The sequence below is a fragment of the Vicugna pacos genome, chromosome 9 (assembly GCF_048564905.1).
Source record: "Vicugna pacos chromosome 9, VicPac4, whole genome shotgun sequence".
Lineage (NCBI taxonomy): Eukaryota > Metazoa > Chordata > Mammalia > Artiodactyla > Camelidae > Vicugna > Vicugna pacos.
Genome location: NC_132995.1, coordinates 41,796,028 through 41,820,681, shown reverse-complemented (window position 1 = coordinate 41,820,681; position 24,654 = coordinate 41,796,028). Strand labels below are relative to the sequence as shown.

Below are 24,654 nucleotides of genomic sequence, written 5' to 3'. Positions count from 1 at the left end.
CCACAGGGATACCTCCCTGTCTCCCATCTAGGTAAGCCCTCCTACCCTGGAGGGTAACCCTCTGTTTGTAGCCCCCTCACAATTGTAATTTAAATATTTATTGTGTAATTAAAAGTACATTTTCCTCACTAGATCACATGTACTATTGACACTGAGGCCATGTCTTGCCTTATTCACTCTGGTGTAGTCCCAATGCCTCATATAATGACTGGCACATGGCAGACACCTGAAACATATTTATAAATGATAAAAGGCATGCATGTATGCTACTCCTGGTCAGTCTCTCACTTGGTAAAAACTAAAAATTCTAAGAACATCCATTGAAACAATGTCGGACAACCAGGGCTGGCTTCATGGGTGTGTGACCTGTGCAGTCAGTCACATACGGTCCCACGATCAAGAGGGCCCCATGCTTGGTTTAACGATCTGCTGTTGCCATCTTACAAGTCTTAATGATTTTATCTTTGAACTTGTGTCTTGTAAGAGAAGTCCGATGGGGCAAAGGAGGATGAGTATGAGTGGAGGAGATACACCCAGCATGCGTGTCCGCCATTCTTGCTGGCATGCTGGCACCAGTGTTCGCCCTGCCCCGTGGGCACAGCATTCTGATGGGCCCACACATGTGGGAGCTCAGCAAGACCTGAAACCAGTACCAGCGGAGCATGTTTGTTACGTTCACGACTTAAAAAGAGAGGCAGTGAAAGCCCACAGAGGCCACACTTCCCATCCAAACCACAGAAAAAAGGTGATGGCTTTCTAAGACACATGGATGAGTAAGGAACCTATTGTATCCTTTGTGTTGCTTCCCTGTCTTAGCCAATCGTTTACGCTGAAAATGATGACAGAGAAGGAAATAGGACAACCTGTAGTTCTTGTTCCTTTCACTCCTTTCTTATTCATCAGTAAACTAAGGTAAAGAGAGTTGCTAGGATGTGCATCTACCAGAAAGTGAAATCAAAATGACTGAGTTAGTTTTGTGCAGTTTCCCCTGTTCTGCTAAGAAGGAAATACATATATATGTATCAGCTACAGAATACAAACTGTGTAATTTTGGTGATTCCACTTATGAGTTAAACGTGCTCATATTTGCATTTAAAATTGGCATTGCACAATATAAAGATGAACAGTAAAATCCATGGTAATTGACATTTAAATTTTCTCTGCTCAGAACAATATTGATAGCAAATAATAAATACCATGACAAGTCAAGGGAGAGAGAGAGACTGTGGAAGAAAGGAAAAACTTTATATTTAAAAACTGTTAACAGCACTTTCCCCTATTTTTTCCTTAACAAAGAATCGCACATTTTCATTTTGCTCTGGGACCCACATACGCGGTTGGCCCTGCAGACAAGTCTGCGCTCCTTGTCCAATGTCACCACATTAAGTGCCTGAATCCTGTAGGCCAACCACACAAAAAGATACTGCCCTGTAAGCCAGAAAGAGAAAGAAAAATACCATATGAGATCGCTCATATGTGGAATCTAAAAAAACAAAAACAAAAACAAACAAACAAAAGCATAAATACAAAACAGAAACAGACTCATAGACATAGAATACAAACTTGGTTGCCAAGGGGGTGGAGGGTGGGAAGGGATAGACAGGATTTCAAAATTGTAGAATGGATAAAAAAGATTATACTGTGTAGCACAGGGAAATATGCACAAGATCTTATGGTAGCTCACAGAGAAAACAATGTGACAATGAATATATGTATGTTCATGTATAACTGAAAAACTGTGCTCTACACTGGAATTTGACACAACATTGTAAAATGATTATAAATCAATAAAAAATGTTAAAAAAAAAAAAAGATGCTGCCCCATCTCTATCCTAAATGCCCTTTCATAACCTATCTTTCTTTCCCCTAGGCTGGCAGTGTGGAAAGGAGCAATGGTTCCGGAAAGAGGATGACTCCCCACAGCTACTGCTTCATGATTACTCACTCACTCACTCATCATTATTGAGGACCTTCTTCGTGCCCAGGCAGTGTGCTGGTGATCAACGGTGAGTAATACACGAACCCTATCCTCCGGCAGCTAAAGCCCAGAGGAGAGGCAGACACACAGCAGACAGTGGGATCTCCAATCTAAGAGATAAGTGTACGTGATTCTGGGGAAGCAAAGGAAGTGATTTCTGTCTGTGGAGGTGGGTGGAAGGAGAGCATTTCCCTTCCATGGAAAGGGCCTTCAGTCTGACTTTTATTGGTGGCACCAAGGAATGGCTTGGGGAAGATCTCACCTCAAACCACCTCAGATAAATGCAGCCTAAGCAAACCCAGCATGCTTCTTACGTGAACAGAGCTTAAAGACAAGTCTCCTGACACTCTCTCCAATGGATACAGCCTGCTGTCTCTCATACAGAAATTCTAGTGTTCCCACTGTTTATTGCAAGGTCATCTTTTTTTCTTTTTCTAGAGGAATCTTTCACCTAGTCAGAAATATCTTAGAGATTTTTTGCTAAAGCCTCCTAACATTCAAAGTAAGGGTAGCTTTCACTTGTCAAAAAGGGAAGTTCTAAGGCATTCTGTTCTGCTGGTGTCCTGTTTTCTCCTAGAGTGGATGGGAATTTTCCCATTGGCACTGCTGTGTCCTTAAAATAACAATAATGCTTGTGCAAACACAACTTCATACTTGAGGGTGCCGAGTTCCTTATTATCAGTTACCGGATCTCCTTCTTTAGGTAACTGAGTGTTAGGCAAAGGCACCTTCTTAATTAATGGGTCTATCTTAGCAACCCACTCTGGGCCGGCTTCCCCCCAATCCCTGTAGTGCTGGGGATCCCACACATCACAGGACTTCCTCCGGACTCCCCAAGGATCAAAGCTTCCTGCCAGCCAGGGATTGTCACCAAATCCCTTGGATCAGGGGCTGAATGCAAGGAGAGTTCAAAGGTAAAGTTACTCACAGGAGCCTCTGTGGTGGGCAGGATACAGGCAATCCCACAGAGGAAACCGCTCATTAAGAGTTCAGCACACCTGCTCTTCATCCCCCCCATGTAGCAAGGCCTGAGGACTCCAGAGAAAGGTAGAGGTGGAGGGGCTGAGTGGGGTGGGCAGGGGATATCTCAAAGTACCCAGATTTCCAGTCTGAAAACTCTTTGGAAAGGGGTGGATTTCAGATGCTTTACTAAAAGAATTTAGAGTGTGAAACACACACACACACACACACACACACACCATCTCCTCCCCTCCTCCTCCCTCTCCAGACATCAGTTCCCTGGAGCATACAAAGCTGATGCTTCAGGGACAAGAGCCGTCTTTAGGGTCAGACATGGCTTAGAAAAGACCAGATGAGGCACCGCACGCTGAAAAGGGAACACTGTGAGCAAAACACTGCCTTGGGCACACAGGTGCATTTTCAATGAAAGGGCAGGAAAATAGTGTTTGACTCTTTCAATGAGCTTGACCCGGAACACACCCTGAGTGGTGGTTGTTATCTCTGAGATAGGATCAAAAGAAGGAGTAAATGGCAAATATCTTTCTTCTTTTTAATTCCTGTATTTATTTATCTATTTAATTAGCAAAACAATGTAACCACAACCCAGAATATCTGGCAAACAGAGGAAGGATAAAAAGTCTCTAGTCAAACTACCTCTCTAACACAAACTACATTAGTAAAGACATTTAGTAATTAGCAGATGCATTTATATTAGAAATTATTTTACTATTTTAAGTCATTTTAAACTTCAAGGTGATTTTACAGATGGAACTTAGGTGAATGAAATTGCTGTTCTTCTGTATTATGGTATGAGATCCACAAGACACAACACTAATGGTCATAAAACAAGGCCTTCACAGACATAAGAACTCCAGAAAGCATGATCTGTCTATACTTCTGTAATACTTACAGGAAAAATGGGTTACTAAATATAAAAGAATTAAAAAGTTAACTGCTACTATACACTAATTGTATTCAGAAATTCAGTCTTCTATAGAGCTAAGAGAATTGTGGCTCCTTTTGTGGCTAAAAAAAAAAAATAAGTATTGGGCACAAAGACAAAAACAGAGAAATAAAAGGGAAGTTAAGACACTGAAATGAAAGGCAGGGGCTGATGTGAGAAACAAGTGAACTGGAGTTAGTGGCTGGAGACTGGCCTGGCAGACAAAAAGATTGTCTAGATCAGGGCCCAGAAGAGGAGACCCTGGAATCCAACCAGTTCTGTTTGAAGACATGTTGGAATACGCATTAGATTTGGTTAAGAACCTGTCAGGAAGCTATAGAACCTAAGCACCTAAGCTCTAAGAACCCTCATTTTGACCACTGTGCTGCCACATCTGACCTGATGGCTGAGGGCAGTGAGAGTGAACAGAAGAGACTATTATGGGGCAGAGATCAAGGATCATCAACAGAGCAAAGTCGGCCAACATTTCCCAAACTGCGTGCAGGAGACCATGCGAAGCATGCTGGGTGATGAGGGCCAGTGTCTACACTTCAGGAGCTCACCGCCATGTGGTCGGGGGCAGACAGACATGCAGAGCGAACCCAACGGTCTGCAGCCAGGCAAATTGGCTGAAGTGAATCCTGGGGCCCCCAATTACCAGCTGGGGGATCCTGAGCAAACCACTTCAGCTTTCGGAACCCCGGTGATCTCCTCTGTAAAATGGGGATAATACTGCCTCCTTTTAAGGCTGTTGTGAGAATTACTGTCTGTGAAGATCCAAGCATGAGGATTTGCACGTGGTGGGTGCTGCATACGCGCGTGCTAGTACTGTGATCTCTTTGAGCGCTAGGACTGTGTCCGTCTTGCTGCTCTCCTATCACCGAGGCCTCGAACAGAGCCAGGCATATAGCAGCAAGGGCACGCAGTAAATCCTTGAAGAAGAGATGAATGAATGAATAAGTAACAACAACAGCTAATGCTTACTCAGTACCCGTATGTGCCAGGTACAGTTCTAGGCATTTTATCTCTAGTAACTCACTTAATCCTCACAACAGAGGTACTATTATTATCTCCAGTTTGCCCAGGGCCACACACCTCATGACAGGTGGAGGCAGGATTCAAACCCTAGCAGCCTGACTTGGAGCCAGTGCTCTTTATTAACCGCTACACTATTCTGCTGCTCAAAGTGGTTATTATTTTCACTATTATTTTCACTACGAAGAGGGGGAGCATAAAGCACCTATACTGTCTACCTTATAAGCTTATTAGGGGATCAAAAGAGATCTTGCATGTGAGAGTACTTTGTTATCACAGCAAAGTGATACATAATTCAAAGTATCATTGCTACTGTTATCCTGACATGGAGGTAACTGGGTTTATTGCCAAGGGGCGAAGAAAACGAGGGGAAAGGTACAGTTCTGAAAATGAAAAATAGGGAGCCGGGGCCAAAGAGTGATCAGGAAGATGAATAAACAGAGGGGCTTTAGAAGAAAAGGGAAGGGGTGCAAAAGAGGGGAGAGAGAGTTGATGCCGTCTGAGCGTGGTATCAGGGCCAGAGTGGGTACCTGACAATCGGAACACCGACTGTGCGGCTGCGCAGAGCGGAGAGCACCTGGAAGGCGTCTGCTGCGCAAGCAGAGAGGAGCCAGGCTCTGAGATCTTGGAGGCAAGCAGCCTCCCTAAGATAATGGGCAGGAAACAAATAACCTGGGGAAGCAGAATGGAGGTAGACAATCTGGACCTCATTTAGGGAGCTCCAGCCTAAAGAACAATAAATGCTTTACTGATAAAACCCAAACCTTCACTTTGATGGGTCTATGAAAAAGAAATCAGGGCCAATTCAAACAGAAAGATCGGCTTTTGAGACACTTCACTGAAAGCATTGGGAGGGTCAGCAAAGAAAGACAGGATTACTAATGTCTAAGAGATTTCTATCCATGCCTGACAGAGAATCTCAAACACGCTGAAGTTCAGGACAGCATTATTATTAACCGGAGGTTACTGGGCTTTTCAAAAACCTTTTATTTCTAAAGTATTTTTCTCTGCTAGACCTGGAGATAAATGGCATTTTTACCCTTTCCGGATTGTGTCTGGCTGTTAAATAAGGAGGGCATCTCAAGTGCAAGCTGGATTTGGGTGGGGAGGGGACTGAGGGGGTGTCGTACGCGATGTTCACTGAAGAATAAGGGGAAAAACTTTAACTGGTTATGTGCCCAAAATGCTACAGGGATGCAGACAGGCTGGGTAGTTCAGGGACAAAGACCAAGAAGGCACTCTGGTTAATCCCTGGTAGGGGTGACAGCTCAGGGACCCTAAACAAAAAGTAGGCGATGGGACTTGCTGACACCAAATCATGTGCTCTGGGGCTAGCTTATGCTGCGGCGCTGCCCAAGCTTCGGGGGTCGGAGACCAGCACCCACAGGGGCTGCCTCTACTGGCTGGGGCACGGGCAGGAGCAGCGGTGGCAGCATCTTTCAGAATGTCTTTAAATAGTAACTTGAGGAAGGCAGCAGTTTTCCTACACCCCCACAGGCACGGAAATAGAACAAAGAAGGCAGGAAAAAATGGCCGGAGGATGTGCAGAGGCAGCAGCCTGCTGCCTGTAGGAGAAGAGATCGGGAGCTTTGTCCTTAGGAGGTGATTACAATCCCAGCTTTCAAATTGTACTCAATTACCACGTCTGGGGGAAAAGGCTTCATTTTCCCTGGCCCTTGAAGCTTTCCACGCAGACACCCTGCTGAGGGACCAGTCCTGTTCCCTTTCTGCACCTAACGCCTCCCATGTGGGATTAGGCAGTGCCGGCAAAGGCTCACTACTACCACTTACTGAGTGTTCACTACGTTTCAGTCACTGTGCTAAGCCCTTCATGCACATTATCTCATTTAAGCCTATGAGGTAGGTGTTATTAGGCCCAGTTTACAAATTAGGGAAAGGAGATATAGATTGGTTTAGTGATTTGCTCAAGGACACAGCTAGAATTCACACCTGCACCTGTCAGGTCTAACTCTGCAACGCAACCCTTGCTTTTAAACACATGCAGTTACTAGGAAATTCAATATGCAGGAGGCTGCGATGGAGAGAACGTGACCTTTTCCCTGCACCATCAGAGTAGTTTATTTGGATGGGGCCTGGTTAGGGAGGAGGGGGAACAGGGCTACTGGCTGATGGCAAGGTTTGGGTTTCCTTTGGGGTACTAGTTTGCTTAGGGCATCCTGTGTCACCTCCACTTTAACCGGGTCACATGGCCTCAGGTTCACCTTGACTGGCCATCAGAGAAGAGCAGGCCACTCTCCTAAGGGGATCTGCTTGGTGGAATTCAATGCTCTGTGCAAGATGCTTCAGGAACAAAGGTTATAGAGTCAGACCAAAGGCCAGAGAAAACCAGAATTATTGACACATCACAGGTTCTGGTGGGGTTGGTCTTATGTGCTAATATATACACGGCACGGACTAGACTGGAAAAAGCAACCTGCCCACCCACACCATAGTATGGCTACACAGCCCAGACTCTGAGCAACACCATCATTCTAATGTAGTGATTCTCCACCCTTGCTGCACATTGCAATCCCTGGAGAACTTTTAAAATGCTGGAGTGCCCACCTCACAGAATCTAACCAGAATCTAAGCGGTTGGGACTCAGGCTTAAGAAGATTTTTTTCAAAAATTTATTTTTATGCTCTCTAGGTGACTCTAATGAGCAGCCAGGATGCAGCTGTGCAGGATTTTAGGGAAAAAAAACTGGGTAGGAGACAGTAAGAGAGATGTCATGGTTTCAAAAGAAGGCATCACTGTGATGACTATGCCCATGAAAAATCTATGCCAAGAGCAAGGGTGACAGGATTTGGACGTGACCTACTGCACTTCTTAAAATCTTCTTAACTATCAACAACTAGGTTTTTATCTTCCAGCAAGAGGACAGGGTCAAAGTCATTTTTGATCCACAAATTAAGACTGCATCTTTTCCCAAAATATTTTTAAAATATGTTCTTAAACATGTGTATTGGAGTAAGACTCTGAACACAGAGAAAGTTACAGGCTCCAAAAATGCATCTGTAAGAAGGTGAAAGGATAAAATGAATACAGCTGCCTCCGTTGCTAGGTGAGCTGTAATTATGGCAGAAACCTCTGCCCAAATGGGAAGAATTAAGGGAAATACATGTGCTAAAATTTTGACAGCAATAGATATATACACACACACGCACACACACACTATATATATATATGTATAGTGTGTGTGTGCGTGTGTGTGTGAAGCCAAGTTTTGAAATGCAGATGGTTCTGGCTGCTCATCAATATTCATTCTGTCACTGTGCCTCAGGACTCCTCCCAGCTGATTTGGGGACAGCATGTCTACAACCCAACTGCAATGAAAACTTTAGGCATTTCCAAGTAAGGAAGGTAAAATTCCCTCCTAATGAGAACTTGTTTGGACAACTTCTGCTTTTGGGAAACCTGAACACTGGAAGAGTCTGGAAGCCCCAGCATTTCCAGTTTAAGATCTAAGAGATCTATTTATCGCAAAGGCAGGTACAAATAAATTTAAGAGATGTATTTCTCCATGCGTCTTAGAGAAAAGATTTCATGTACTCTCTCAACACTTATTAATGAGCATTATGTTGTACAAGGCGAAGTGCTAGATCTGGGGAATATAATGTACACCAGAAAGTAACATAACATTGTAAATCAACTAAACTTGAACTTAAAAAAAGGGGATGGAAAAATAGTCAAATTCACAGAGACAGACTGTATAGTGATTGCTAGAGGCTGAGGGAGGGGGAATGGAGAACTGGAATTTAACGGGTACAGACTTTAAGTTTTACAAGATGAAAAGAGTTCTGTGGAGGGATGGTGGTGTTTGTAGCACAATAATGTGAATGTACTTAACACTATAAACTCTACACTTAAAAATCCTTAAGATGGTTTATTTCACATTATGTATGTGTGTTTAGAGACTGTCCCCAGCCGACACCAGATGTGAACAAAGCACTATGATATTTACTCTAGCCCTGAGCTGATATGTAAGGTACTGTAGGGCCTGGAGAAGGGAGGACTAATTTTCCCTGCGAAATCAGGAAAGGCTTCCCACAGAGAGTATAACATTTAACATTTAGAGTCCTAAAGGATGAATACAAGTTTATCAGATGGACAAGTTAGGGGTAAGGGCAGAAGGCACCTGGGGCGTAAGAAACAATATGGACCAAGATCTAGAGGCAAGAAGTAGTATGTAGACCATCTGGGGCTGGCAAGAGGTTCTCAGGATACATGTGGGGAAGTGTGAGAGAGATAGTTATAAAAGTCAAGTGGGGCCCAGATTATAAAGGGCCTTGTTATGTCATATTAGGAGCCCGGTTTTTACCTTATGGACCACAGGGAACCATTGAAAAAATGTTAGCTGGGTACTGGACTTCAGCAGATTTACTTTTCAGAAAGATCTCTCTGGTTGCTCCCTCACCACCCTGAGTAACCGAATACCTGTTGACCAGGAGAATTAAAAGTAGTAGAAAGTTCAGTAGTTAAGTACTAGGAACCCAAAAGTCCTAATATACTTGCAACCGTTTACAATTTACCTCTTCCTCAAGTGTAATCTCAGGCAGTTCTAATTAGTTTCTTCAGAACAACCAACCTGGCAATACAGCAGCCTGGGTTTGCACTCGGCTCTCATCTGTTTGACCTGGGCATCTAAATGTAAACTTTCTGGACCTCAATTTTCTTACTTGTAAATAGTTAGAAGCATATTTGTTTCACAAGGTTGTTAGGAGGATTCAATGAGACAATGCATGTAAAGAATCCAGTCCTTTGCCTAGCATACATATAGTAAGCCCTTAATACACATTAGTTATATTATTATTAAACATTAAACCTCAGAGAACATGAAATTTACTTGGGGCAGATTTGCTAAGAGTAAACAAACCGTGGGGTGATGAGCAATGAGCTGGAACAGACCCCAGAGCATCAATTCAGACTGTCATTTCAAGTCACCCTAAGGAGGGGAAAGCTTATTCGGAACTCCTCCCTTTCAGAGGATGGAGCAAAGATAAGCGGGTTTTGTAACCCACAGTCCCATTTGATTATTATCACAGTCATTCTCAGAGGAAGAATAGATTCCCGATCAGGCTGCAGGGCAGGAGGAAAGTCCCAGGACTCACTTCCCAGCCTGGCAGCCTCAGAGGCATTTGGTCTCCAGTTTTTCTCAGCTCCCTGCTTTTTCAGATCTGTGTCCAGTATGGGAAGTTGCTGGATGGCACAGTCTCTGGTTAGCCTGTGCTTTTGGCAAGGGGTAGTGGAAGATGAGGAAGAGTGAAAACGAAGCCAGGGTTGTTTCCTGTCTCTACTCTCTGAACAGTTCACACTGGCAAGTCCTGGGAGGTCAGGGCATCTGGGTCCAAGGCTCACCCCAAACATTCTCCTCTCACTGCTCCATCGTTCTCCAGGGTAGGCAGTAAATAGCTGTAAGGAGGGAGTCCGACCTGCTTTCCTTTTAGGTATCAGGTTTTCAGTTTCTGAAGCAGCCTTCTGTTGGCCATGGTCTACGAAGAAAAAGCCTAAGTGACTCAGTTTCTGAGTCCTTCGGGTGACAGTCACTGAACCTGCGAGCGCAAGTTCTGGAGCTGCACTGCCTAGGCTCATCTACTGCTCTGCCGCTTACTGGCTGTCAGACAGGTTACTTATCTTCTCTCTCTTAGTTTCCTCAAGTGTAAAATGGGGATATTAATCATACCTAAATAGGATCATTATGAAGACTAAATAAAGTAATTGATTTAAAGCACTTAGATTTAACTGCTATCATATAATAAATGCTCAATAAAAGTATTTTTTGCCAGGTTTTAATATATACTGAAATTTTCAGGAATGCAAGTGCCATATGAATTGAGAGAAGATAATGTTTTGATTTGTTCGGAATTTTACAGAGAGCAGTTTACCATTTTGGAAAACCAGGCTACTCAATGTACTTCTGAGTTGCCAGTACATGATATTTGTTATCAATTTGTATTTGTAGCTGTTACATTCATGATGATTCTACATATAAGAGCAACTTAATAGTTTATTGTATCTTTAAGTTGGCCTAGATATTTATATATTGAAATATGTTATTTTGTTATAAACTACTATCCTCTTATTCCTTCTTTATAGTATAGTTGGGACATTATATTGACTTTTAAAATACACATGTGGGTTAAGGAGCTATAAATTTCATTCCAGGAGATAAACAGGGAACTCCAAAATATTTGCTGCAATAATTTATTATAATAAAAGTACGTTGGGTCTGATTTAGAGAAAGGGAGCTGATGTAACTATTTCTAAAGCTGGTGCTCATCCTGTACCCCTTCATGGTGTTACCTGAGACAGCCTAGATAATAAGGTGAACCTTGTTCCAGGTGGATGAGTGAATTAAGAGGAAGAGAGGGGAGATACTATATTTCTGTTAGCAGCTGGCCAATGTAAGTTACCAGAAACAACTGGAAATGAGTGCTAATTCTTCCTGGCACTAGCCTTGGAAAATCATAACCACAGTCTCCCTGTGAACTGTTTTTCCTCATTCATAAAATAAGACGGTTGGATTATTTCCCAAAGTCTGTTCCATGGAACATTATTACTTGGCATGCTTATAATGAAAAAGGGGTTCCTTGGTAAATGGTTGAAATGTTGAAGAAACTGTTTTCTTTGCTGCAGGACTTCTCAGACTCCTTAACAGGCTAACATGTACCTAATCCCCAAGAGGGGAATAGAGTTGTATGCAGCATTTTCCATACTTTTTTGACCCTGGAGACCTTTTGTCAAAGGAGCAACTCATGAGGTTAATAAGCCAAGGGAAATTTTTGTGAAATATAAATGAAATAGTCTTTAAAGCCTCTTCCACCTCTAACATTCCAAAATCCAGTGTATAAGTGTCAGTACCTTCTTTTTGGCCATTTTAGATCAGATTAAGAAGGGTAAGGAGAAAGCTAGCCTACAGAAAATAAAACAGCGTAAGTCTGATGCAGAAGAGGAAGACAAACCAAGTTCTAACATATGTAGATCTATGTAAATGATTATGCAGGAGAGACAGAAAGAGAGCAGTTTTAAATGTTAAGGCTTCCAAACTGTCACTTACGTTATCACTAGAAAAAGTCGAACATTTATATTTTAGCAGAAACAGTAAGGTACTGAGTCCTAATCTTTACAGTTTTGTTTCTCAAATCCATCACTAATGTCATTTGGATTTGGCCAACTTACCACTGAAGAAATCTATGGGGCTATCCTCTACTCCCAGGCACTGACCCCAGCCTCTCCTCTCACTAATGGCTATGGTGGATGCTGAACACGAATTCACACAAACCAACAACCCCACCCACCGCACATGGCCCAGCCAAGGTAGTTGACCTGGGGATGGGCATCTGATTTCAGCTGTAATGTGAAGTTTCTTCCTTGGAATTTGTGCATTTGGGGCCAGAGAGGGAATATCCGAGTGTTGGATATAAGATGCCACAATGGGCCACTGTCAGTGGTCATGCTGCTGTCAGAGGAAGAAAGCTGGACTCCAGTGTGAGAGAATGAAGGCGAAATGCAGGAGAAGCAGAGACGAGAGAAAGCATCTTGGTTCCTGATTCTAACAGTCAGTGACGACCAGCTCCATCCCAGCTTTTCTCACCACATGGTTGTTCAGCCCTTCTTTGGATTTGGTTGGCTAAAAGTTCTCTCTGTTTAAGCAAGTTCAGACTACGTTTCTGTTGCTTAAAACCAAAGAGCTCCTTTTATAGTCACATTTGTCTTCCACACCTACTTTCTCCATCAATGGAGAAGTTGCTTCCTGAAAGCTGGCATTATTAAACACACTACTGCTCTCTCCTGAAACCCCACAAAAGCGACAGTAAAGAGATTAAAAAAAAAAAAGCATTAAGTTATCAGAAAAAAACTAACAAGGCAAAGACAACAAAAGCTAGGTTAGAAAGCAGTTGGATGAATCCTAGGGTCATAGTCCTTATTTGCCCAGGTTAGTACATTTTACAACTGCTGTGCTGGTATAATTATTAACGGCGTCCTCTTACACTCTCAAAAGTGTCCTGGTTTGGATGGTAAATTGATTCTTCAAACCTAAGAAGCCCAGAAGCAAGACTAATGCACCACAGAAACTCAAAAGAGTTCAGGAGTTGATGGACCATACTTTTTAAAATGGAGATGAACAGAAGCCCTGGATGGAAGTATGTTTGAGTGGTAATTAGGTCCCCTGATGATTTCCACTCTGTGTATCCAGGTGACTGTCCCTCTCCAACTAGAGCAGAAACCTAGAGTTTTAACCTCTTGAGGTCCAACCAGAGGGACTCTGGATAGATGGACATCAGGTACAGACACGGATGGGGCTGCCATGTTGAACACTGAAGGATTAGGTAAAAGTCTACACAGTGATTGGTGAGATTGCCATCCACCTCCTTCCACTCATCTTCCAGAACCCTGGCAGCCTCATATCCTCTAGGAAGGAGACTAGATAATTCTCTGACCAGCTCCAAAGAAAAGACTTCAAAATAAGTCTTGGAGTCCCCCGATGAAATGAAGTCTCCTGATGAAACGTTTTTAGAGATTTATAAACTTTTAGCAGAGATTGGGAATGAACTGGTAATAGGTTCATAGAAAAGTAACAAATGTAAACCTGAGATATTTATTAACTTCAGAGAAAGTCAATTCACACAAGAAAGGAAATGTAACCATAATATATTATATGGCTCAGTTGTAGATATTAGTTACAGTCATAATAATACAAATACTACACGCTGATATAGCAGAAACTGTAATGCAACTATATAGGGAGAATGGGAAAGGGGGATGCATATAATTGTGAGGGGCAGGTTAATAATAATAATAACTAATACATATTGAGCACTTAGAACCTACACCATCTAAATACTTTACATAAATAAGTTCATTTAATTCTTACAACAACACTATAAAGTGGTACTATTATTATCCCCACTTTACAGATAAGGAAGTTGAGGCACAGAGAGGTCAACTAACCTGTGCAGGGTCTTACTGCCAGTAAATGGCAAAGCTAGGATTCAATCCTAGACAATCTAGCCCTAGAGTCCATGCTCTAAGTCTAAGTCATATATACCCTGCTGCTTCATTCCTTCTCATTGCAAGCCAGTTTTCTCCACCTGAGGAACATAATCAAAGAGCAAGTCACACTTTTACATATTAGATCCAGTAGGAAGTCAAATAAGTGAATTGAAAAATCCAAGAAATTAAAGTATAAGCACGCTACTTGGAAATATGGAAGTAAACATTTAAAGAAACAGTTAATCTCTTGGATTGGAAGAAATAATATTGTTAAAATGGCCATACTACCCAAATCAATTTACAGATTTAATGTAATCCCTATCAAACTACCCAGGACATTTTCACAGAACTAGAACAAATAATCCTAAAAATTTATATGGAATCACAAAAGACCCAGAATTGCCAACGCAATACTGAAGAAAAAGAATGAAGCTGGAGGAACAACCCTCCCAGATTTCAGATAATACTACAGAGCCACAGTAATCAAAACAGCGTGATATTGGCACAAAAAGAGACATATGGATCAATGGAACAGAATTGAGAGCCCAGAAGTAAGCCCACACACCTACAGCCAATTGATCTTCGACAAAAGGGGCAAGAATATACAATGGAGAAAAGACAGTCTCTTTAGCAAGTGGTGTTGGGAAAGCTGGACAGCCACATGTAAATCAATGGAGCTACAACACTCACTCATATCATACACAAAAACAAACTCAAAATAGCTTAAAGACTTAAACATAGGACAAGACACTATAAATCTCCTAGAAGAAATCACAGGCAAAACATTTTCTGACATAAATCTTAGCAATGTTCTCCTAGGGCAGTCTACCCAGGCAATAGAAATAAAAACAAAATATAAACACATGGAGCCCAATTAAATTTAAAAGCTTTTGCACAGCAAAGGAAGCCATAAACAAAACAAAAAGACAACCTACACAATGGGAGAAAATATGTGCAAATGATGCAACTGACAAGAGCTTAATTTCCAGAATATATAAACAGCTTATACAATTTAATAACAACAACAACAACAAAAAACCCCAAACAACCCAATCCAAAAATGGGCAGAAGACCTAAACAAGCAATTCTCCAATGAAGACATACAAATGGCCTCTAGGCAGAATGGCCATCATTAAAAAGTCCACAAACAATAAATGCTGGAGAGGGTGTGGAGAAAAGGGAACTTTCCTACACTGTTGGTGGGATTGTAGTTTGCTACAGTCATTATGGAAAACAGCATTGATATTCCTCCACTACTAAAAACAGATTTACCATATGATCCAGCAATCCCACTCCTGTGCATACATCTAGAGGGAACTCTAATTTGAAAAGATACGTGCACCCTAATGTTCATAGCAGCACTATTTACAACAGCCAAGACATGGAAACAACCTACATGGCCATCCACAGATGATTGAATAAAGAAGTTGTGATATATTTATACAACGGAATGCTACTCAGCCATAAAAAATAAAATAATGCCATTTGCAGCAACATGGATGGATCTGGAGATCATCATTCTAAGTGAAGTAAGCCAGAAAGAGAAAAATATCATATGATATCACTTATATGTGGAATCTAAAAAAAAAAAAAAAAAAAAGAACTTATCTGCAAAACAGAAACAGATGGACAGACACAGAAAACAAACTTATGGTTACCACAGAGGGAAGGGAGTAGGAAGGGATAAATTGGGAGTTTGAGATTTGGAGGTACTAACTACTACATATAAAATAGATAAACAAGTTTCTACTGTGTAGCACAGGGAACTATATTCAATATCTTGTAGTACCCTATAATGAAAAATAATATGAAAAGGAAAATATGTATGTATATATATGACTGAAACATGTTCTATACCAGAAACTGACACAACATAGTAAACTGACTATACTTCAATTTTTAAAAATGGAAAAAAAATAAAGAAACAGCTAATCAAGTTGAAAATAGTAGTTGCGGATGGGGAATGAGAATGGAGGATGGGGTTATGGGTCTTTGGATTAAGCTTTGTAATACTATGTATATGAATAACTTTTTTGGAAATAAAATTTAGAAATGAATATACTAACAATAAAAAGACAAATAACTCAATTAAAAAATGGGCAAAAATTCTGAATAGACATTTCTCCAAAGAAGACATACAAATGGCCAACAAGCTCATGCAAAGATGCTCAACATCTTAGGCATCAGAGAAATACACCACTTTATACCCACTAGGATGGCTATAATCCTAGTAAGTGATAGACAATAACAAGTGTTAATGAGAATGTGGAACATTTGGAACCCTCAAGCATTGCTGGTGGAAATAAAAAAATGATGCATCTAGAAAACAGTCTGGCAGTTCCTTAAACACAGAGTTATCATATGACCCAGCAATTCCACTCCCAGGTACATATCCAAGAAAACTGAAAACATATGTTGCACAAAAACTTGTACACAAATGTTCATAGCAACATTATTTAAAATAGCCAAAAGTGAAAACAACCCAAATGTCCATCAACGGATGAATGGATAAACAAATATGCTAGGCCCATACAATGGAATATTACTCAGCCGTAAAAAGTGATAAAATCTCGATACATGCTACAATATGGATTAACCTTGACCACATTATGCTAAGTGAAAGGAGCCAGACAGAAGAGGCTGCATACTATATGATTCCTTTTATATGAAATGTCTAGAAAAGGCAAATCCACAGATAGAAAGTAGGTTTGTGGTTACCATGGGTCGGAGGGAGGGGGTAGTTGGGGAGTGATTGCTAATGGGTTTGGGGCTTCTTTTTTGGGGAAATGAAAATGCTCTGGAAGTAGATGGTGGTGATGTTTGCATGACTTTACGAATACACTAGAAACCCTGAACTGCAGCCTTTAATTTTACAGATGAGTTACATCTCAATTTAAGAAATTATGTAAGAAAAAATACAAGGTGAGAGAGAGAAGGGGCTGCAGTGCGACTAATGAACAGAGCATACTCATCTGACCTTCCTTTGGGACAGCAGCTGCGGCCTTGCAGAAGTGTCCTTGTCTGCCTGGACCTGGCCTTGCCTCTCTTCTGCTCACCAGCTTCCCTCAGGCTGGGTCTGTCTTCGGCCTGTACGGCTCCTCTCCTGACAGCCTTCCTGCCCCTGCTCTCTCAGCTCCTGGCTCAGATCCTGAGACAAATATGCAACTGAAAATGTCCCTGATAACCTCCAGGGTTATCTAGTTATAAACCCTCTTGAACTCAGAAGTTTAAGGGCATGACTCCTGAGTTGCTATCCCATATATAAATCTTGTATTTGACAGATGGTAGAGATCCTTGGAAAAACAGGCATTCGTTAATAACTAAGCATTCGGTTTTTGGTGTCTGGGAATGAACATTTAAAAAGTTGTGCTTCTGGTCTGACTGGGTCTTAGGAGGTAAAAAATAACAAATTATGTTGGGCTTGAGACAAAACAGAGTAACACAAGCTTCTATGTATATACAACAGGTGTAAAAAGTCATCACAATTTTTGGGGGCAACACTTTGCCACAGGGAAGTGATGAGAACTTAGCGATTTACAGAAAAAGTAGATGGCTAAACAGGAACTAGAACTTTGGTTAATTGTACTCAGTTAACCAGAACATACTTTAAATACTCTCACTGTGGAAAATTAAACCGGCGACTGCTTACTGTGTATTTTCACCTATTATTGGTGTGATTCTTAAAAATAATCTTTATCTGCTCCTTCTTTTAAAAAACTAAGCAGTTTAAGTGAGGGAACAGTAGAGCCAGGTGGAGCACAGGCTTTAGAGATACACAGCCTGACTTTAAACCAGCTCTGCCATTTACCGGCAGTGTGATCTTGAGTGGTTTGCTTAACCTCAGAGAGGCTTCCTTTAGTCAACTTGTAAAATGGGAATAACAATACCTAACTCTCAGAGTTCCTGAGGAATCAGCTGTGACAATACAGTAATGCATTAGCTCAGTGCCTGCTTTCCAAGAGCAGACAGCATTACTACCAGGACTGCTTCCTAGCGGTGGGAAAGAAAAGGGGAAGCAACAGTGGTGGAGTTCAAATCAGGTTCAGAACCTTTTGGTTCAGACTACAACGCATCTAGGTTCTTATACATCTTCCAGTAGAGCTGGTATCCATCATGAGGAAGAACAAGGTGGCATGGGCAGTCATGAGATGCTTGCGGAGTCGGCGGCTATGTCCCATGTTATGAAGCCTGCCTTCTAAGACCTGAGATGACCGATGGTGAGGGCCTGGCATGATAAACTGTAAGGTTCTAAAAGTTCCAGCCATGAAAGAAACTGCCTATTCATCAATATTGAATATAAAATTATCTTTGGTGGGTTTAAAAAAATCATTAAAAACCCCAGCAAACCTGTGGATCAGACAGCAGTAGAGGTGATGGTGGTGGTAGTGACAACAGCAATAACACTGCCACCACCGCCACCAGTGATGACTAGCAGTCGTCACCACCGCTGTCTTTTATACTTACAGCCCTTTATAGTTTGCGGTTTCATATGTTATCCCATCTAATCCCTGCCACATCTCTGACAGACAGGTAGGACTGATGTGAAAATGAGGTTCAGAGAGGTTAAGAGATTCGCACCCAGACCAGAACTTGCACCAAGTCCAAAAGTCCAATAGTCCAAAAAATTATTCTATGTTCCCTCATTATTTTCTCTATTCGAGTGTGAGAATCGATTTCTTTCAAGGTAAGCATGTCAGAAACATTGCCCCTCTTGTCTTCCTGCGAGTATAGGATGTGGTACAGACACTTAGAGGGAAAAAAAAAGGAAAGGAGAATGACAGAGACAGGAGACAGAGACACCCTATACAGAACAGGCTCTTCTCAAGATTCAGCAATAGAGAACAAATGGAGAAGCATAGGCACAAAACAGAAAGGACAGGAATCCTAAGGGCCCGTTATGGGTTGAACTGTGTCCCCCGTTCCTCCTCAAAAAGATATATTGAGGTCCTAACCCCCAGGACCTCAGAATGTGACCTTATTTGGAAATAGAGTTGTTGTGATGTAACTAGTTAAGATAATGTCATTACTGGAGTTGGGGTCCGCCCAACCCAATATGACCGGTGCCCTTATATAAGAAGAAAGCCACATAAAGACAGAGACACACGGGGAGAATGCATGTGACCACAAAGGCAGAGACTGGAGTTGTGCAGCTGCCAGCCAGTCACTCTAAGGATTGCCGAGAAATCACTGGAGGCCACGGGGAGGCAAGGAAGGAGTTCTTTACGGTCTCAGGGAGCATGGCCCACCTTAACTTTGGACTTCTAGCCTCCAGAACTATAAGATAGTAAACTTTTGTTGTTTTAAGCCACTCAGTTTGTGGAACTTTATTACAGCAGCCCTAGGAAGCTAACACACAGCCTTAAGAGGACTTTTTTCTTCTGAGATTGAAATGGAGCAACAGTAAGTAGGGTGTCTAAGACTGAGTCAGAGAGAAGTATCTGTGGGGGAAGAGACTTAAAACATGTTTTATTTTTTATTTTTAAAAAGTATTTATTTATTATTGTATTATTTTTAAAATTTTGGTGGGGGATGGGAAAGAAGTAATTTATTTATCATTTATTCTTAGAGGAGGTACTGGGGATTGAACCCAGGACCCCATGCATGCTAAGCATGCGCTCTACCACTTGAGCTATATCCTCCCCTACAATATGTTTTAAAATCTGTCTGTGCCTCTGTCTCTGTGGCATCATAAACAATGTCCAAAAATGCTGAATTCTTATTAAATGTCTTTTATTAATATCAATTTGTAAACACCCAAGCCCGGGCCGGCAGCAGATGACCAACCATGGTCAACTGGCCATAGCTTTGTGCTCCTGGGAAGAAGCGATGCTTTTTAATTTCAGTCCTGAAAGGGCTCTCCCAAGACCTTGCTCAAAGTTTACAGAGGAACAAATTATTATTACCTGGATCCCAGTCATTTTTATGTAAATGTTCTTTTCATTTGCTCCTCACATGGAGCCTTTGATCTCTTAAAAGAAGCAGTGTCTGTGAAGCTTGCTCTGGGAAAGAAACTGCGCCCATTTAACTACACCCATAGCACACACACAAAAAACACAACAAATGCTGTCAAAATAACTTTGGGGATACGACAAAACCAATAAAAGGAAGGAAAGTTTCCATTCAGTCAGCCCAATTACTTATAACTTGCTGTGTCAGAGGTCATCAGTCCTCCTCGGGTCCCAGCTCTCGGTCTAGACAGACAGGCACAAGGTGAATCTAGGTGACACGCGTTACATCTTTTGGACGAACCATGTGTAACTGCTGTCTTTGAAAAAGCATCACATCATCCACAAACCATTTCTTTCTTTTTTTTTCTTTTTCAGCCACAGTATGCCTTCTCTCTCACAAAGAAGTCCAACTCACAAAAGTTAGTGAAACCATCATTCCTAATGTTATTAGAACAGGCTTCTGTCATGAGAGTCCAACACTGGACTCAGAGAAGGAATTAAAAACCATTCCTGGGTAGCTTTGGATTTGGCTCAGAACCTGACTCAGCCATCAATTAATAATTAATTCCAAACTCTTCCCCCTGAAGATGCTTCTAGGTTTTGCTTATTTTTGAAGATACGACCTGGTGTCAAGGCTGGGTTGTCATCTTGAAGGAATGAATTCTAGAGCCTACTACTTATCTCCCACTAGACAGAGTAGAGAATAGATTGTTCTTTCATCATTTAAAATTAGGGATTAGAAGGAAGAAAATCTATGCACTGGGAATTACCCTTTAATATTAAAAAGCAAGGGAGAAAGTTTCAATATTAATATGTCACCATACTTAGCCACTACAAATCCATGTGCGAAGTTGCCAAGTACTTCACAGTCCTAAGAAGTCAGCTTTCAGTAAACTCTGCAGAGAACTACAACAGTAGTTACCTAGACAAATTTAGAACTATTGTCAACCCCAAATCACTAATTCTTTTTCTTAAGACCAACAACTTTTTTTTCTATTGTATAGACAAATGAGTCTCGTTATCTGGGGTGGTTATGTTCTACAAAGGTGCGTGAAGACTGAATTAATGGATACTGAGTCATTGCTCCTAAGGGAAATACAAAGTAAGGATTCTAACAGCCTCTGTTCACACCAAATCATTCATTTAAAAATCTTCTCATTACATTACATTCTTTACATTAGATGATTTCTATTGCTCTATCTGCAAATTCACTTCTCCTTGGTCATCTCCATCCTGCTTTTAATTCCATTCAGTGATTTTAAAAAAAGCTCAGATATTGTAGTTTTAGTTCTAAAACTTCAACATGGCTCTTTCAAAAAATCATTTCTATTTCGTTGCTGAGATTTTCTATCTTTCTATTTAACTGCAGACATATTTTTTCTTTTACTTCACTGAGGGCCATGATAATAGGTGCATTAAAATCCTTGCCCGACAGTTCTAACATGAGGATTATCTTGGGGTTGGTCTCAGGTGATTTTCTTTTCTACCAAGAATACGTTTCACTTTCCTAGTGTTTTATATACTGAGTAGTTTTGGATTGTGTCCTGGACATTATGAATGTTAAATTATGGAGACGGGATTCTGCTCTTCAATTAGTGCTTTTTTTTTTTTTAATATCAGGTAATTATCTTGCTTGGTTTTGGGGTCAGCCAGAGATGCAGGAAGACAAAATTTGGGAATCCTTTCTCTGGATCTTTCCCCTCCAGGGTCTCACCTCTTTCTCCTGCAGCTGTGGTTTCCCCAGATTTAATCTGGTTCTCCAGCCCAGAAAGACTGTGATTTCTCCACCAGTACCCCTAATGCACTGCATGCCTCGTCAAATATAACTCGCCCCCGGGCTAAAATCAGCCAAGAAAATGGGAACTTACTCTCTACAACACCTCTCCTCTAAACATGGACACCCCATAAGAATCTGCCTGCCTCTGACCACTCTTAAGGTCCTCAGTAGCTACTTGCTGTACTATGACCAAAGTTCGTAACTGCTGTCTGAAGGAGGCCAGTCTGGTAGGCTGTTGCTCAACCATTACTGTCCCAATGATTCATTATTGTCTTTAGAATAAATTTATGAATACAGAGGTTCTAAACTTACAATTCTTAGAATAAACAAGTAGCCTTGCAAAGATTGAACTTGAGAAGAGATGGATAGTGAGGGACAATTTTCTCATGCTGTCACTTAGCTCATCTCCATGATGAAGAGGACTGTTCTCAACTCAGAGGCCAAAAGAAAGTACGGGTCTAAACATACCTCCTCTCCTGGGTATTCCTAGTAAATTCCATTTACAGCAAGGGGAAGGCGGATCTTTTCTGGCTTCAGACTTAGGAATGAGTGAATTAACAGATATGATCATAAGGCCAAAACAACATTAAGCAAAGAAGGAAAGTTTTTCAATAAGAAAGTGAATGCTGTATTTCCCTCCAGTGTGGATAGTCTGGCTACTTGTAAGTGGGAAAGAGGTAAAAGCTACCTCATGAATTGCATGCAAGTGGTGATCCCAACCTATCTCCTGATTTCCTGAACCTCTATCTCTTACTCGACTCTCTGCTTCTTTTTCAAGCTGCCAGAATCACAGAGGTCCTTGTCCAGCACTTCTGCGAGCAACAGGGAATTCACTGAAACCTAGGATTATCTTCTGGCACTCTACAGCTTGAGAGATAGTGATTAGAAGGCAAAAAAAACAAAACAAAACTTCATCAACAAAGTGGCATTTTCATTTCAGCTGTTCCTGGGGGCAAAACAGAGCAGTAGAGAAAATCTCAGATTGAAAGCTTTGCGGTTATCTCCGCTTCTCATTAAAGTGCCCCTGATTATAATCACACCTACGATTACAAGATTTAACACACCTGGTCTCAAGGCTGCACCAGGAAGAGGACTCATACACTCATCCCACGCCATTTCCTTTTCTTTATTCAGTAAATAAGCACAATTTATAAATTTCAGTGAGCGTAGACTAGAAATGGTTTGGCGAACAGGAGACAGGTTTTTCATTCACATGGCTTTTTGAAAGTGACAGAATCTTCCATGGCCACAAATTATTTTACTACTGGTGAGAGCTTGCCTCACTGCTTAGTGTTGCTTTCATTGCTACACACAGATGTGAGAAATCTGGATAGAGTTTCTTTCTGTTTATTCTCTCATTTTACTAACCAGACATTTTGCTCTCCTACAGATGCAAACACACACATACACACATACTCTCACTGAGTAGGGGTGTGTGTGCTTACAGAGTTTTTCAGATTTATTTTAATAGCATTGTAACTTGTATTTTAAAATAAACTTTTATTTTGAAATAATTGTAAATTTACAGAAAAGTTGCAGAGACAGTACAGAGAATTCCTGTATATTCCTCACCCAGTTTCCCCTATTGTTAACTTACATAACAATGGTATATTTATCAAGAGTCTTGCAGATCTTGACAGTGGGTTAAAAAAAGCACTGACTCTTTCTTAACTCCATTTTGTGCAGCAGATTTTCAACAAGAGCAGTGTGTACCCTAAAGCAATTTAATCTTCTGAATTATCAAGTTACGATCTGCACATACCCTCCTCCTATCAAGGTCCTAGACAGTAACGAGGGGGTAACTAATGTATCCATGCTTGTACAAAAACAGTGTCAGGAACTTGATATGGCAAAATTCCAGCATGAACAGAACAAAACATGCACTCTGCTAATGGCTTCACTGACACTTAGTTAAATACCGATATGCCAGCCACAGACGAGCACTGTGGATGCCGGGAGGTGAATTAATAATGCATACCCTCTCTATAAAGTCAACTGGGAATGAATTTCCATTAAAATCAAGAAGAAAATTAGTTTAGAGGTCACTTGTTCTTAGCACACATATGGATATATATACTCTCTTCCTGGACTGGCTGCACACTCTGGAGAAATCCAGCCAAACCCACTTGGAGGTAGAATAAAAGTTCAATTTATGCAGTAACTAAAATCTCATGGATTGAACTGCGCTAGAAAGGAAACATTTGAAATGAGGTCCTTTAGTGATTCCATATGAACAATTGAGCCAGGAAGACAAGTCACTAAAGTTCAGGCAGGGTCCGTGTGGTCCAGCCAGCTCACCTTGGACCCTGTACCCCTGAGGGGAACGCTGGGACCCAGAATCTCAATCTATAAACGTGTGCTCTGGTTTTTCTGCAGCGGTTTACTGTGCAGTTTGCCTAATACGTTACAGAGGAAACAGAAACTCTTATTAAAGACGCAAACAATACAATTTTCCTGCTATAAAATCCCTGCCAGCTGATTCATCTGCGTGAGTTCATCCAGGAAAAAGGTTCAAGGCCTGCCCTCGTGAAAGGAAAACTGATAAACAGATAAAAAACAAAGAGGTAGGGAAGTTCCAAATGGTAAGAGACTGACTTACCTCAGTAGCTTTCTGGCTGAGTCCCCGAAGCAGCAGCACAATCACATGGATGGCAGCTCGGCGCACTTGAACTTCATGGTCTGTTTTAGCCACAGCAATCAGGCAAGCTGTTACCTAGGAGGGCAAGGATAGAAGTCAATAAAAATCAGGATTGCACAATTACCTGAAGCCTTTCAACTGTGTTACACTTTCTACTATCTGGTTTCATCACAAATTATCTAGGCTTAGCGGTGGATCGCTTCCTCATTCTCCATAAGGAGAGGGAGATCTAGTGGTAGAGATCTTGATTTAGTCTGGTTTTCTGGAAAAGAGCAATATCTGCTTTGGAATTCAGGAGGGAGATAGGAAGTGGGAAGGAATACATGTATATAATAAGGGTATGGTCAAAGGGGACTATTTCCTCAAAAGTGGGAAGAATTG

At 41.4% G+C, this 24,654-nt stretch overlaps 1 protein-coding gene across 3 annotated transcripts in view; it reads right to left on the bottom strand.

The window, feature by feature from the left end:
• Positions 1-24,654, bottom strand: part of TANGO6 (transport and golgi organization 6 homolog) — a 152,257-nt gene that overhangs the window by 5,033 nt on the left and 122,570 nt on the right. For all 3 annotated transcript variants that reach the window (XM_006203733.3, XM_072967614.1, XM_072967613.1), the window contains exon 17: positions 24,235-24,348. In XM_006203733.3, the coding sequence (XP_006203795.2) occupies positions 24,235-24,348 (114 nt within the window). The remainder of the gene's footprint in view (positions 1-24,234; positions 24,349-24,654) is intronic.